Below are 17,262 nucleotides of genomic sequence, written 5' to 3'. Positions count from 1 at the left end.
TGCTCAAAGGCAAAGTTTAATGCTATGATGTTGGTTGTGTTTTACAATGTGTCCTTGAGAGCAAGATTGTGTCTGAGCGTGCCCGATTGTATTGCCACAGGCAATAACATTACTTGAATGTGTAATTTGATCGAACGTGCACGCGTGTTTCTGATCATGTGTATAAGAGGCTACGGTCATGCAGCCACCCTTGTTAGAGACACAACATTGGTAGCGCCATATCTTAAGCAGTGTAATACAGCAGGGAAAAGCGCATCGACAAAAACAACGCGAATGTTTCTTACAAAAGAAGGTTTTTCATTTTAACTCCCCCCCCCCACCCCCGCCCTGATGTCAATCAAAACCGTGGATGCTGCTGAAGAAGATGAAACAAAAATGGAAGATTGCACAAGATATGGTAAGATGCAGGCTTGGAATTGCGCTGGCAGATGACGAGAAGAGCTCGTGCACACGGGGACTAAGACAAATCAGAGGCAACATCATAACTTACAAAAAAAGACCCAACGCAACACATTTTTTTTCCTGCTTTGATCTTCGACGAAGCTCATGGTCCACCCTAAACCACATGGCAGATGTGGATACCTGATGCACAAATGTAAAATTCTCCAGCATGCGACTGTGGTCATCCAGAACAGACCGTGCAACGTAAAACGACGCAATGCCCGGTCCACAAATACAAAGTAAGCATCACAGTGATGCACTCCTCTGCTCCTGACACAGTTGTCTGGCTTGACCACCAGAATGCGAAATTGTAACTGTTGCTCTGCATCTACATCAGCCATACGAAAGAAAAAGCAGAGTAAACAAAAGTATGTGGGCATTGGCAATATGCATCATCGAATGGCCAATGGGTGAGACTGATGACAGAATGCCCCGCGAGGACAACTACTGTGGAGATGGAGCGATGAGATCAGCTCATTCACATGAGAGCGATAGATTGGGCCATCACACAGACCAGACCATCACGAGAGGTGGTGTGGGTATAGGTCGAGGCATTCACGCAGCAGTGGATAGGTCACACTTGAAAATAATGATGATGATGAAGACTATATATATGTGCAAGGGAGCAGCGGCTTTCTTGATTGAAAATATTTGGCACGTTCTAATAGGCAGTGAAATAAGACATTGTCCTGGGAGACAAAAATAAGACGGCTCCCGATGCGATGACCTCCAAAAAGTTAAATAAAATTTGGGTGGTCGGACAATTCCCATTGGGGAAGGCAAATTATATCAGCTTGCGTTCTTAGCATCAAACAGGAGAGCCCAGAGCGTGCGTCTGGCAATGTACTCGCCGTGCTGCAAATTTCGAGAATGTTTTCGTATCTTCTTCTCTTCTCTTTGTAATCCCTGGACGTTTTGCATACCGCAATTCATCATGCAGCAATTGTGCCTGTCAAGGTGCCAAGGCAAACAACTTATGGGACTGCAAAGGGTCGTCATGCAACGCAACAAGCCTTCACAGAGACCCGCAGCTGCAAGTGCAAAATCCCACTGACGTCCCCACCTGCCGTGATGACTGACTGCTGCATCTGAAGGTGTTTTAGGGTCACGGTTATGCAGCAAAATTGCATCTTACAGTGGCTCATTATTCCAATGGCGTTTCATGTCGGACAAGAATACTTTTAGGCCATTAATTTACACACAGTTAATGTTACTTAAAAAAAATCCAATCCTGCCACCAAGATGTGATTCATCCCAGGTTTAATTGTATCCCCACACATGTATGGGTCCTTCATGTCTCTCCTGCTTCGTTATATCGATAACCATTTCTGATGTTGTTTGCATGAAATTACTCTCAGTATATATTTTTTTCCAGTGACCGGCACTTGTATGCCAGTGAACTGTGCTCAACCAAGTTCTTAAAAACACATGACAAAATAACGCTAAAGCTAAGCAGATGTTGAGCCTAGCTAGTACTTGGATAGGTGACCACCATGGCTTGCTAGATGCTGTAGGCCCAGAGCTGGGACGTGTGGACAGGAAGTGGCAGTGTTGAGTGGAACCTTTCATCATGTGTGTCGTGGGTTTTCTCTGAGGATATCCCATTCCCTCCACATGACAAACACTCAGCAATGATACCAGTTAAACATCCAACTGCAAGACCACCCCCCTGAAAAAAGTCTCTTGAGAACTAGTGAGACTTTAACAGGTAGATATGTGGCATTTTATTATTATTGTTACAATAAAAATGTTAGTTTTTTTTACCCTTGAGCAATCCATTGCAGATGTGGTTGTACATCAGTAATAGGGGGTTGTTTGGCCTTACTTCACCACTATGGTCACTGAAGATTTATTAAGTGGAGGCCCTAGAACTAGTTGAGGTATTACTCTTCACTGATCTGAGCCATGACCAGAAATTGAACTCGGATTACTATGATCAGAGGGCAGTATGCTAACCACTGCGCCACCACTCCATTATTATCTTAATTTCCTTATAAGCAGGACACAATAGAAGTTGCAACGCTACCTCTAACACCTTTATTAAAATGTTATCCACGTCCTAACGTCAAATATATAGCACGTGCACAAGCCATTAAAGTGTGTGCCGCTCCGTAACACAAATAGCGCTTCCAAATGTAAGCCCCGTCGTATGCAGTGCCATTTGCACCTTGTTTTTGTTACAGAATGTCTTTTCACAAATTCTCACCTGGATTTAGGCGAAGAATCGATTCAAATCTGCTGTTTATCAGATCCCACTGGCTCTCTTAAGGTGGCTGTGAGAGTGTCGGTGCTCGTGGCGCACAGATTGTTTGTTTGTTTGTTTCTTTCTTGCTGTTGCTCTCGCACGTGGACAGGGGATAAGGCCGTGGGTTCGAGGCGAGCACGTGCACAGCCGCAAAAATGCTCCGGCGGAATTCCACATCTGCATAAAATCAATTCAGCCGCTCACTTTATCCAGACTCGGGAGCAATTGTTTGGCACAGTACGCCATACCACAAAAATAAATAATTAAAGCAATCCTTTTGCTTCTTCTTCTCGAAATATGCTGTTCTACGCAGTGTGCCCTTTTTAATGCCATGCTGGTAGCATCCTGAGATCTCGTATATGTGCGATGGAAAGTCAGGTTTTTCTTTTTTGTAGATACAAATGTACAAAATCAACAGCGACTTTGTATGAAAACGAATTTCTGCAAGTGGGAGCCGGTGTCAAATTTAAAACTGACAAATAAAAGCTAGTTTAAAATAGTTTTTTTAGGAACAAAAGTTCAAAGCCAATAGCCACCTCTATTGAAAAGAGAAAATGGCAGGGTGATTCAAATGGGCAGTGTGTTAAGCAACAATACCTTTTCGGAAAAAAACCCAATGTGAATTCGCACACACACACATGCTTTGCTTGTTGGTTTTCACACCTAACGTTTAGCCCAAATGCGGCACACCCCTGGGCAGCCCTCACCAGGAAACGTCACCCGGCCTCGGAATCCTTTCGTCCACACGGCAGCACTAAATCACGTCACTCGGTTCACTCGCCCAAACATTTTTTCGTGTGGGAAAAAAACCACAACGGTTAAAAAAATGTCCTCTATACTTTTTTTTTGCACGAATATTTAAATTAATAACAAGCATAGCGCTCTATTTGTGTTTTTGTCCGCACCTCCGATTAGCACGGTTGGCCACGTACGGTGCGATATAAGTTCACCGCGCATGCGCACGCGACTACTGAAGCTTTGTCACAAGGAACATCTGCGGCGCTCGCCGTCGCAGCATGGACGCGAAGTCGCCGTCGCTCCATTGCAGACGACGCTTTTGTTTCGTCGCTATTGTCACGGCGAGCCGCGAGGGACCAGCCAGCGAGAGCGCCCATCGCTCGCCACCGCCATTTACTCGCTCTCCGCCGCGATCCGTCCACCTCTGGGAGACCTGCTCGTCACATGAAGAGCCCCCCCCCGCCCCCCAAACCCCGGCTACCACCCCCGCGTCCAAATCCCAAAACAAAAGGACAAGGAGTTATAAAGAAAAAAAAATGTACGGTGTGCACTTGGGTGAAAGTAGGCCATTTGGCAGGGAGCCAGCGAACAATGTACACAACGTAGGCACCAACGGGGAGAGAGAACGCGCGCGCCCTACCAGACGGAGCAGAAACTCCCCCCCGAGCGATTAGGGTTAAGGCAGGACAGCGCCTGGGCATTTCTCCCTCGCGCCGCAGCACACAAATCGCGTGCGCTCCGATGCGTACACGTGTAAGACGTTCGCGCTTACGTTCGCGGAAACGAGCGAGCATTCCTGCGTGGAGTGGCGAGGTTGCGGCGGGGCACGGCTTCCATCAAAGGCGGGCCTCTCCGCCTCGGCAAGATCCGCGATCGCAAATTTTTAAACGGCCACGGATTCCTCGTGCGCTCCGCAGGCACCCGAAATCCCACGCCGCGTCGCAACGAGCGTGCGTTCCACTGCAAGTCCCCCAGGTCCTTCTCTTAATTTATTGAGGTCTCAATCACTCTATATTTTTATTTTTTGCCGACGTGCATACGAGCGTGCAACCGAACACCCTTGTTAAGCGGTGCCATTTGGGTGTCAGAACGATTCTTTGTCGGAAAAAATGGTAAAGCCGTCACGTCCAACCCCAAAAATGGTATTGACGTGGGGTTACACTCGGAGTGACAGACATGGGTAAGGTTGGCTTAGTGCTGGTGACTTTTTCGTTTTCCGTACAGAATGGTTTTGACGGGATGTCTTCGCAGGTGAACTCGATGTGCGTGCTTACATTTATCTGAGCAGACAAGGCACTTTGCAGCTAATACACTCGTAATATTTTGGCACTTTCTCAGTAATGTTCATGGTTTTTTACCTCTCCCTTCACTTCATACTAATTGACAATTTTGAAAATATATCTCTTCTTTATATTCAATTAAATTTCTACTCATGAGTACCGCAATCAAAGTTTCTTACGTAATAATAGTGATAATATATGCATGCAGGCTTTCATGCCCATTATTATTAATGATAAAAATTTATGTGAGTGAGGTCGCGTCAATGTAAAAGTGTCATACCAGCATCATCTGACAAAATGCCACGTGGTGCAGGTTGTAATCACCAGCAAAACGTCGTACTCAGATGTAAACGTGGTATGGGTTTTGCTCTCTAACACACAACCGGTGGTGCTGAAGTAGTAACACATTGGCACGTTCTGTTCACGTAACAAACCATACTAATTGGCTGTGTCGGGTAGAGGTTTGGTGTACACCACTTTAACATTCACGTGACCTCACCCAAAAAGCCTGAGCACGGTTGGCTACGTACGATGCGAAAGAAGTTCAACATACATTCGTTTATACGGTGCTTGACTGTCTCTGCAACTCAAAGCACCTTTCATCTCATTTCAACCATTTGAATGGACATCCCCAGTGGCAGTTACCTCTGTGCGGTACAAGGTGACTCAGAACTGGCTAGCAATTGGGCATTATTCTGCGAGCAGGGAGTGATGATTGCTGTAACAATGCTTGCTCACAAGATCTTACACCATGGGTGGCCTGCCCTTTTCACAACTATGCCCTCATTCTCTGGAACTCCCTCCCCAAGCAACTCAATGTAATTTATTGTATTATTTAGCCTATTGGTCTCTATGCAAGTCCATGGGCCTGCATGTTAGTCTATGGGTCTCCATGCAAGTCCAGTGGTCTCTGCACTAGTCTATGGGTGTCCACGTGAGTCCATAGGTCCATGTATGCACCGCATGTGCTTAAGTAAATAGGCACGTATATTAGACATCATAACCTTCGAATAACATGATCAAATAATGTTCATACCTTTTTAATGAGAAGTTCGATTTTGAGGTGAATGCTATCCAAAACTATTTTGTCAGGTAGAAGAGTTGGGCGGGGGGGGGAGGTGGGGGGGGGGTGACGGGGGCAGGGGTTGGGGGGTTGGGGGGAGCGTGCAGGTGGAGGGGGCCTGATCGCTCACCCTCACAGACGGGGCAGCACTCTCCGGGCACGGAGATGGGCTTGAGGCAGGACACCTGGCAGGAGGCGGCCGTGCAGTGCTGCTCGCCACTCACGCACTGGCAGAACGTGCAGTCGTCCTCGCGCCAGCGGTCGCCATTGGCGCGGATCTGGCCGTTGGCGAAGCACATCATCTGCAGCGTCGACGGCCTCGGGACCATCTCGGGCTCTGCGGAGTGGCGGAGAGAGACGCCTTCGCTCAGAACGCAGAGGGGCCATTAGACGGCCGTCGTCGTTGTTGAACGTTGTTTGCGGTTACTAGGGTTTGTGTCATGCGGAAGGATTACGGTTCGTGGTTATTAGGTCTGTAATAAATGTTTCATAGTTTACGGTCGAAATCTATTTTTTTTTTTATCAATTCAAAGCTGTAAATGAACTGTAAATAAAACATTTTATGTTGCTAGCTAATGCCCACTGAGCTTTATAGCTCTTTTTCAGACATGACCTGGCCACAAATGAAAGCTCAACGAAGTGACTTTACATGTGCAAATGTACAGCAGCCAAATCCATGCAACCACGTGGAAAAGATGCAAACTAGAAATAATCAGGTGTCAGGATCTGGATCAAACCCACAACCTTCTGCATACCAGGCGAGGTAATTAACATCTCATAACCATTGCAATGAAGAGAGAACAAAAAAACTGAATGAATGCAGAACATTACGCAATAAATAAAATTGAGTTGTAGAAAGTCTAAAGTGTAACTTAATTCTAGTGAAGTACCTTTTAAATGAGCAATAAGCTATGATACAGCAAGCACTTGTGTTCATACTGTCCAAGGTGTGAGTTGAACTGTCAATTAAACACTGTGTGGAAGGGAATGTTTTTTACATGTAAGGGAATTGTTTTGCACGTAGGAGCAGAATCTTGATATTAAAAAACAATTTCAAAATTTATACCGATATTATCATAATCAGTAGCAGCAGGAGTGTCAATTGTCATCATTGTTATCAGCATAATCAGCAGCATCATTTTCATCATTAGCATCAGTTGCATCATCATCGGCAGCAGTGTCGTTATCAGCATCAGAATCATGAGCAGCAGGAACAAGAGTATCAATGCCATCACCATTGTCGTCATTATCAACGTCATTAAAAGCAGCATCATCACCATCGGCGTGATCGGCAGCTCACCCTCGCACACGGGGCAGCACTCCCCGTCGGGCACGTAGTGGCGCTGGCACGCGAGCGCGCCGCACTGCGCCGAGAAGCAGAAGGAGACGCCGTTGCGGCAGCGGCAGAAGCGGCACGCGTCCATGCGGTACATCTCCCCGTCGCCGTACTCCACGCCGTTGAAGGTGCACGTGGCCTTCGTCTCTGCAAGTCAGCCGCTCCTCGGTTAAGCGGGTCACGCCGGCGGCGGGCCGTGATGCCGAGCCTAGCCCGGCACGGCAGAGGAAGCGCCAGTTTGCTTTTTCCACTGCAAGAGCTGAACCGTTGTTGGGCAATGAATGACTACAAATGGACGAGTTCGGGAAGCGCGTAGATTGCACGGAGACGCTGTAATTGAGTTGCATTCTGGCTGGCGTCACACACAAGGAACTTAGTATTAGCCCCATACCTGGCCCTGCTTGACCCAGAGCCTGATTCGGATGCCTAGTGAGGCCAGCGTATCAGGGTTTGGTTTTATGGCCCAGCATGGCAAACAGCCAGTGGAAAATCACCCGCACCACAAAGACACCACGCTGGCTCGGCTCAGATGCGCCAATGGAAAAACGGCTCTAGGAAACCAGAAGACCTGGCAGTTAAGTGCTGTAATCTAGAACTTTGCAGGCAAAGGTTGTGGGTCACATAGAGCTCCCAAACCCAGATGTCACTACAACAACTAGATTGTGGATCCATCTGTATGAACCTTGGTGTGTTATCCCACTATATACTCTCTCTGAGTACTCAGAGTTTTCCTCCCAGATACCAAATACTCGTTTAATTCAGAATCAGAATCTTTATTTATCCTGGAGGAATCCGATGAGCTATGAAGCTCTTTTTCACAGATGTCCAGTAGGGGCGGGTCAAAAAGTTACAAAACAACAAACATTACGTAAACACGAGAGGAGTGCAAAGTACGGGAAAGGTAAGCAAGTCACTAAAAATAAATATATGAAAATAAATAAGGTATATAAGTACAAATTGTCTTGGATACCCTCTTTAAGACGAGTCTTGAGACTGTTGATGCAAAATAAAGAACATTATTACGATTATACCTCCAAGCAAACCTGCCCAGGCACACAGCCCGAGCATCATCGCACAATCATCCATCAGAGAATGTGTGGAACGAGCTTTGGGCCCTTTTCCCATCTGGCTCATTCATCGATACATTCGCTTATAACAACGCTATTGACTTCTCCCTCTCTCACTCTCTCACACACACAAAATAAATTACTTTCAAACTCATTTATGTAATCATGAATTAACATTGATATTTTTTATCAACCCAATGTATGCTTTAGCAACCAATCATTACACATCTTTGGCAAACTGTACTTGATTTTGAGTAATATTTATTGTTTAACTGCACTGTAAACCCGACCTGAGTCCCGGGTATGGCTAACATTATTTGCTCGCGATGTCTCAAATGGCTCTGTGAACCCACTGCTGCCCCTTCAGCAACTCGTACTTACTAACGTGGTGAAGTATGGATAAACAACCCCCATGGCCAATACAGTGTCGGGAGGGCTTCATCCAGCAGTGGATTGACAATGGTTTGTATATTATTTTTAAATTTTACTATTAACACGATGGTTTTCCGCAAAATTATATTATGATTCGAAATTGATTTTTTTCAATAATCGAGTTTCTATTGTGGGGCGTTTAGACCAGAATGAGCAGAAATGAAAGACTGCTATCCTCAGACAATACCATGTAAATAATGACTTACACTACTGGTAGAATGTCATCAGCGCAAAACATAGATAACAACATCTGCGGTGATCAGTGCAGCTGTATTCTCTTTTTGTCTTCCCATGTTCTCGCTGGACGCAATCATCCACAGACAAGAAGCGTCGTCCAGAGCGAAGAGTTGCGGCACAAATAAAAAAACAAACAAAAAGAGGTTTCCAAAACAAACTTGGAATAGCACCGCCGCTAATTCGAGGTCAACTGTTTCTAAAGTGGCCAATTCAACAAAAAAACGGCCTTCTCTTCCGTTTGTCCACTTTACTACCAAATCGTCCATTATTCCCAGGAGCCAATTTTCCTTTCTGATTGAAAAATGAAGCCCATTAGGTGGCCTCTAACTGCTGCAGGCATTTGGCACTGGTTAACAGTCCCGCCTCCCTCCTCCACAATTTAGGACGATGCCAAGACTGGATTCTTGCCACGGCATGCCGTTTAATACGCTACGTTACCCAGTAACTTTCTCTTCATTAAGCTGTCAAGCATTTGTCTTGCAGTTTCAAACAATGTCGTGCCACTAACAAAGAAGGCCAAAGAGTCTGTAAGCGATCACCAGTCTTGTAATTGTGATGATGCGAAAGGCTTCATACTCACCGTAAAGTTATTTATAGTTCAACATTAATTTGTGTTTGTTACATCAAAAACAATGCATACGATTTTGGCGTCAATGTGGCGTTTACACTATTTAAAAGCACGTTTCCAAGTGCCGTATTGATTATACAATACAAACAATTTACAGCCCTTCTGTTAAGCCACTGCTTGACGAAGGCCACCTCCATCCTGTGCCGGCTGTGGGGGTTGTTTGTTTGTTTGTACTTCACCATGCTGGTCAGTGTCGTGGGTTTGTGAAGGGTAAGGGGTCGAAAGCCACTGATGTTAACTGTGGTCGGGGATCGAAATCAGGAAAAGCAGGTTCATGGCACCGGACACTAACCATTGTGCTGCTATTCAAACCCTGGACCCTTTATCCAAAAATATATATTAATGTACCCTTTAATATGTATGTTATATATGTGCAGTTTTTTTATTTATTAATCTCATTGTACAAGTACTGTAGAAAAATATTAGTATTTTTTTTTACGTGCCTTTGTCTAATATTTTGCAAGCTCATACACAGACAGGCACTTTTCTGTGTGTGTTGAGACACATCTAAAGCTGTTGGTGCATTCACACACGTGAATGTTAAAATACATCTTTCTTATCTCATTCACACCTATAGGTGCGTGAGATCATGCCTGTTCTTCCCGTGCGTGCATAGACAAGTTAAGGCTCCGTGTCCAATAAATCTATTTGAGTGGATATGATAGATATTGTATAGGGGTGTAATGATTTCACCCCCCCCCCCAAACTCCCTCCATCCCCACCAAAAACCCCGATGGAAGCAATAAATCAGTTGTTAAATTGTGGGGATTGTAGCAGCCATTAGTAGTCTCGATCATATTTAAGTAATTGGGGTTGTCTGACCATACTTCTTCATCCTAGCTAATGCAGGATGGAGAAGAGGAGACCCACCATGACCGGTGCAGACATCACTTGCCACGGATGTTAGCCGTGGCCAGAAATTTAATTCAGGTCACCAGGATCATCATGCATTACGCGAGCACTTGACGCCTCTCTATCGGGAATACAGCACGGGGAATAAACTGAGACACATCCCCTGTTTACATGCACAGTTCAATGCACGTCTTATCCACTTAAGAATCGATGTTAACTAAATCAGAGCACGGGTACAACCGTATGTATGCAGTTCTACGTAATTATCTTCGGATTTAATTCGTTGATCAACAAGCAGTAAATGTTGTCAAAATTCTATTAGTTTCCACCTATTGATTGTACTTTCAACGACTGGGTAACTGATCAATAGCCAATTAGTATGAAATAACTTTTTTCGTTCCATAATTTCTTAAAAACAGTCCGTAAGATGTGAATAAATGAATGCGGTATGAGCATTTGCTATAAGCCATCCACACACAAATTTAATGGAGGCACTAAAGGTTCTCAATCATACTATTGTAAACGATTAGTAATGCATTCATAATGATTGGAGGAGCGGGGTGGGGGGGGGGGTGCAGTTGATAGCGAACTACGCGATGAACCCGATGACCGTCCACAGCTTACATCAGCGGCGAGTAATATCTGAACCAATCACGGGCTCCCCCTTCACTAAGCTGCACTGAACGGCATGGCTGACGCAGTGTGGGAAAGCCTTCACCTTGGCAGTCTGTTGACTAATTATTTTGTTGTTTCCATCATCATTCTCATCATCGTGTTCAATCCACTGCTGGATAAAGGCCTCCCCAATAACGGTGCTCCCTCCTGATCTTGCGATGCTATGATCCCCTTAGTTCCTAGATGCGTACCAATGTCGATGCTCCATCTCCTCGGCGGACGTGCTTTAATTATTACTTTAATGAATCGACACGCACAGTACGTGTCGCCCTTCTACTTTTGCAATTTGGCACGGAGAAGGAAAATGTTTTTGCAAGCGTTGGTAACAGAGGTGTGGACTCGAGTCATGTGACTTGGACTCGAGTCAGACTCGAGTCATGAATTTGATGACTTGCGACTCGACTTGGACTTGCATAACAATGACTTTGTCCCACCTCTGGTTGGTAACACCACAGGCAAACATACTAAAGGAGCATAAACCATTACGCGAGCTCTGGTCATCATCACAGCGGCTTTTGGCGAGCCACCCAACAAAGATGGCAACTGCATCGCGCGCTTTCAGATGCGATTCTGTGGCTTTCCGGAACGCTCTTCCGATATTAGGAAGCCACTCGTAATTTTAGAACTGCTTTTGGTGTTTAGTTTGTTGTCCTTCCGCCACACCTCTGATGAGCACGGTTGGCTACGTATCATGCGAAAGAAGTTCAACATACATGCATATATATCTATACATGAAGAAACACTATTTTGTTTTCATCGTGCCACAGAGGCAACCAATGTAAACGTTTTTTTTAGCATTCCAAGGCCGCATCAGGGTGTTTGCTCTCTGTCACAAGCATCTGTATTTGGCATGGCAGGAACAGGACAGCTTTGATGGTCCAAAGAAATCAAGGTTTTTTTTCTCTCTCTCTCTTTTGGTGTTTGGTTTGTAGCAATGAAGCCTTAAATCCGCAGTGTAGAGAATCAAGTGAAATACGACAACATACATTTGCACATGTGCCCCTGCGCCGGTCGTGCACTATCTACAACTGTGACACACACACGCACGTCTGTGTTTCTTGGCGTGGCTTAAACTCGAACTCCAAAATGCCACTAATTTTGCTCTCCAGCTAAAAATGTCATCAACAACACAGAAGGGGTGGCTTTGCGAAACTTAAATCCACACATGCACTTACAACGTTGAGACTTTGATTTTGAAAATCAGTGGGTAAGTATGGGGATTTTGAGGAAAAGTTACGACAATGTAGACATGACCCCCATTCATACCAACACGGCATGCCCAAAAGAGTCGGTGATCCAGAATTCCTCTAAAACCTGAGTCCAGACAATGTAACCTTAGTGTGGTAAAGGTCAAGGCGCAGCCCTACAATTGCTTGCCCACGCCACTGCTGGTGGAAGGGCCTCCACTCGGGGGAGCTCCAGAGGGCTCTTCTCGTCGAGGGTATTTGGCGTACATTCCCACGCTGGCCGGACGACATGGAAGAGGTGGGGGGGTAACTCACACGTTACCACACGTTACCACACGCTACCGCACCATCGAGCACTTTCAGATGCGCTTCTGTGGCCGTCTAGAATGCCCCTCCTCTTCCAATATTGGGAAGCCACTGGATTTATGCACTTTGAAATCTAAATTGAAAACTAATTTATTTAGAACTGCTTTTTCTATTTGGTTTGTTGGCCGTCCCCCGCATATCCAATTAGCACGGTTGGCTACGTAGGGTGCGAAAGAAGTTCAACCTACATACATACACCGCGTGCAACCAGCTGTTCGACGAACTGCGGCGTAACCATTTATACTGCTGGGTGAACAGAGTTGGGGCTGGTGGGGGTGGGGGGTGGAATTGAATAAACTTGCCCCATTGTTTCAACCACTGGGGAGAACTGGCGAACATAAAAAAAAGAAACACCCCTTGTGAAACGCTTAATGCCAGACAATCTGCAATGATTACTGGACGTATGTGTGCTTCCACTGGCGATGCTGTCCAAATAGACCCTTTGCCACAGCTGACCACTCCAATTATAATCCCTCTCGCTTCCAAGAAACGTACAGCTCAGCGAAACTGCCAGTCAGAAAGGTGTTACGTTCAACCCCTTGTTTTTATCCCACAGAGGGAAAAGAGTAGGAGTGGCATTGCAGTCAAGGTGCACAGGAAATCAAACAATTCCGCGAAGGTGAAAAGGTTGGTTCGTGTGTGATGCGTGTTTCCAGTAGTGGTGCAAGGCAACGTAAGCAAATATTAGATGGAATACAGATCCTAATAAACATTTGAAAAAAACTCACAATTCACAAAACACTTGAGGTGCATTTTATTGTCTTCTGTCAATTAATAATTTGCGATATAAGTTGTGTATCCTGACGAGCTCTATTTTATTCGTATGGCTTGTGTAGAGCAACCATGAGAGACCAAGTTATAAGTGATTTAGCCATGCAATTACTTTGACATTTGCTGGACTGCGAATACACCGCTGTCAAATTTATATTTTGGGGTGGAAGGTGCCACTGCCGTCCCGCGGTTCACGTTGTTACGTTGGAAAACCACACAACGGATGTAATCAAAACGGCGACTGCATGTCGATCATCAGCCTCCCAGTCAATCATCACACCTCCATTTAGCAAAGTTTCTGCTTAGGGCCTCCATTGGGTTACAGCACTGCCATTGCGTACTTCCCAGAAGATTCCATGTTTGTGCTGCGTACGTGGTGGCCAATAGCTCCCATGTATGTATGTTGAACTTATTTCGCACCATACATAGTCAACCCATGCGAGCATATCCCGTGTGTGTGTGTGTACTGCGTGCTGGCCATTGGCACCCATGCTGAACAGTACCCACCGTTCGTGCACTCGTACACGTCGCAGCAACTGCCGGGGTTGCCGTCGCCGGCCGTGATGAGACGAGGCTCACTCTCCGCCTCGCACCGAGGCAGCTCACAGACCCCCGGGCACTCGCACCTAGAGGACGGGCCAGACACAGCGTAGCAGCAGCAGAAGCAGCGGCAGCAGCAGCAGCAGCAGCACATCAGAGAGGCCTTTGAAGATGAGATTGTTGACTTGTTTTTTTTATTCCCTCAAAGTTGTTTTGCCAAAGAAGGCAACTTACGTCGTACACGCCAAGATTCTTTATTTGTGTAGGACTGGCAACGGGGGGAATATATTGCCGACAAGTTGCATTCTCTCAACGCGTTAGCCGCGTTCCAACTGCACGCGTCACCATGCCCTTAAATTATCCTTTTGTTGTCAACGGAATATTGTTTAATTCTGTGCCACCTACTGAGATCTAAGGAGAATCTCTCTGGCAAGAATATTCACCCACGTTCCGCAAGAAAGCATCCCTCCGTCCGTTGTGGGTTTTTTTCTGCTGAATTAAGTTGCTATTCGTACGTCTTTATGTATACTTACTTGTTTATTTCTTCTTCTTTCTCTATACACAGTGGAATCTGGATATATGCACACCCCCAGGGAGCAAGTCCCAAATGTGCTTATATACCAAAGTGTTCTCTTATCAGAACTTTACTTATTTACTTCCTCCCCCACCAGTGCATTGCAGAAAATAATTTGGTGACTCTGCTGCTGTACTGGCGTCGGTGCACAAGCACGAACAACAGCAGAAACTCAAACACGTCCGTCATAAACACAAATAACCATTGTCCGCTCTCTCTATCTCTCCAGCATCTCGATTCAAGTTATCTAAAGAAGGGCCATTGCCTGTATACACATACAGGAAATATAACACATTTTCTCACTTGTGTTTTTAAATGATCAATTACATCCCCAACGCAATTAACGTGAAACAAATCATTAAATAATACTCGCTGTAGAAACACCTTCGGAAATCAAGTGTCAACCTGTGGAGGTGACCGATTTCAGGGTGCCTTTACAAGGCACACTGGTTAGCGCACTGCGCTACGAATTTGGTAAATCCGAGTTCAATTCCCGGCCATAGCTAACAAAATCAGCGGCAAATCCTCACGACAATGTTTCGCTTCTGTTTCCCAGGGAAGCCTCGCAGAGTCTCAAGATGCTTTTCTTTCAGGAGGGTCCTGCCACGTGTTTTGCGGCAGGGGGCGATGTTGTCGTCATGCCAACTGAGTCGGTTGCAGGCAATGTTTCAGCATTTGGGATGTTTGGCCGATGCCAGTTGCATTGTTTGTTTGGTTTTTTAGCTATCGGAGGAAACCGGAGAATCCGGAGGAAACCCATGCAAAACAGGGGGGGGGGGGGAGAGAACACACAAACTCCACACGCAACGGCGCCCGAGGAAGGAATCTCACCTAGGCCCTTTTTAGCCGCGAGGCGCGCATGTTACCACTGCGCCACCCTGCCGCCGATACGGTGTAGCCCCTCCGCCAATCAAACTTGACCGGCATGATGGAGTGTGATCGAGCAACGCCCATGACTGATGCGGCAGAGTCCACTGTCTGCAGTGGATTGACGAAATGGCTGTACGGGAAAGCACTTTTAAGAAGCGGCGGGGACAACTTGATGAAAACAGCACCGCAAGGCGCCTCTGCAGTGGGATGCACCGGCAGTGGGAAAGGCCAACTCTTGACGAAGGGCAGATAAGCCTGCGTTTTGGCCACTGTCCGAAACGTTCAGAGCAACTTTTACCATCTTTTTTCACCTCGGGCCGGCGTCTCCTACAGCAGAGGCGTCGTGCAGTTCTATTTTCATCAAATGGCCGTGCAGTTGTTATTCTCATTATTATTCCGTCGCATTGTGCACGGCGCGTGGCCACCGACTGTCACCTGGATGGCTGCGGGCAGCAACCGTCTCCGCTCATCCCGCCACCGAAAACGGCGAAGCTGTCCGGCGGACAGGCCGTGTCCTGCTCGAGGGAGCACGTCTCCTGGCTGCAGTCGAGTCCCACAGCGGCTGGGACGGCAACAGAGCAAACAGCTAAGGGTCAAAGCCGCGTCCCGTGTGACTCCCGTTGATGTACCGCCTCGCTGCCAATGAGAACACGGTGGCATGGCGGCACGAGTGAAAACGGAGTGAGTGGCCGTGGGACTAAAAAGGTATATATACATTTTCTCGCTTTATTTTTTAAATACCACGATTAATGTTACCGCGTATGATGTCAACCGTACAAGCAAAACAGTGATCTGGCAAAAACATTAATAACCATTTTACAATTATTTCGCTTAATTCTGAAGAAGAAGAAAAACCTCTGTCGCCAAAAATGTCATTCATCTAAACTCTATAGGCAGGGACCCTACGAACCATGGGCCAAAAAACTTCATTTAATACAGCCCATGGCCACATGAGGCCTACCACTTTCAAGCAGACCGCAAATGATATTTATCCATCACCGCCAGCATCTTAGCTGCCTTCATTTAGTACCAGAGGGGATTGATTGTTATCTGCAAACACTAAAGAAAGAGTCAAAGTGATTTTCTGCTCAAATGAGCATTGAGGCGGGGTGCATATCTTCCATTTACAGCCCTGAGCCACTGGTGGAAATTCCTCATACCTATAATGGAGGGTGGGGGTCTATCCAGAGGCCAACCACTGTTGAGCGGTACCTAATTTATCGACCATACAGGGATAATGGGCTGATTCAACACCCAATCAGGATATGAACTCACAAACCTCCGATTATGAGCCATTTGCTCAAATGGCTGAGCCACCTAGAAAAAACCGTTTACAGTTTTTTCTCACTCTGTCAGTTCTGCCACTGCAAGAGACCCTTGCAGGAATAGAAGTCACTGAAATTGCGTGTGCTAATGTGCGGCCTGTCAAATGTATTTATAAGGCATATGCGGCCCATGGCAAAGAATTGCTCCCCATGGCAAAAAATGTCCCCCCACCACTGATCTAAGATGTTTACCAAATATCTTATTATATCATTTTAAACAGATGCGGGAGCTAAACATTCATCAATTCATGAATATACAAAGGACAAAATCTGGACCAAATAAAAAGCAGGTGCCTGTCACCATCTCCGGCAGCGCACTGGCTGGATCTGCACGTAGACACTTGTACTGGCTATTGAAGACGCCCACCTCGTGCAGTTTACGATTCACATCAAGATGCATGTGAAAACCATGAAGAAAAAGAAAAACAACTCGTGACATCAAAAGCACATGAGCGATGCCATAAAATCACGTGAAGAATTTCCTTCGGCTCGTAAATGAAGGTGTCTTTGGGCACCCTCCCGAGGGGGCCTCCGTAAATTTCGCTGGGTTTGACGCATGACGCCACAAACCCAGGCCTCTCACCAGTCCCCCAGGAACTCTCGAGAATTCACAGAAACGTGAACCAGCTGTGCGC

General features: G+C 46.2%; 1 protein-coding gene across 2 annotated transcripts in view; it reads right to left on the bottom strand.

The window, feature by feature from the left end:
- The window catches only part of LOC144723490 (cysteine-rich motor neuron 1 protein-like), a 70,638-nt gene that overhangs the window by 24,220 nt on the left and 29,156 nt on the right, over positions 1 to 17,262 (bottom strand). For both annotated transcript variants that reach the window (XM_078602286.1, XM_078602285.1), the window contains 4 exons: positions 15,738 to 15,864; positions 13,826 to 13,944; positions 7,068 to 7,250; positions 5,898 to 6,104 (listed from right to left, as the gene is read on the bottom strand). In XM_078602286.1, the coding sequence (XP_078458412.1) occupies positions 5,898 to 6,104; positions 7,068 to 7,250; positions 13,826 to 13,944; positions 15,738 to 15,864 (636 nt within the window). The remainder of the gene's footprint in view (positions 1 to 5,897; positions 6,105 to 7,067; positions 7,251 to 13,825; positions 13,945 to 15,737; positions 15,865 to 17,262) is intronic.

This window comes from Lampetra planeri, chromosome 18 (genome assembly GCF_965212315.1).
Source record: "Lampetra planeri chromosome 18, kcLamPlan1.2.h2, whole genome shotgun sequence".
Classification (NCBI taxonomy): Eukaryota; Metazoa; Chordata; class Hyperoartia; order Petromyzontiformes; family Petromyzontidae; genus Lampetra; species Lampetra planeri.
The sequence above is the reverse complement of the archived record's forward strand: the minus strand, read 5'-3'. Positions and strand labels throughout refer to the sequence as shown.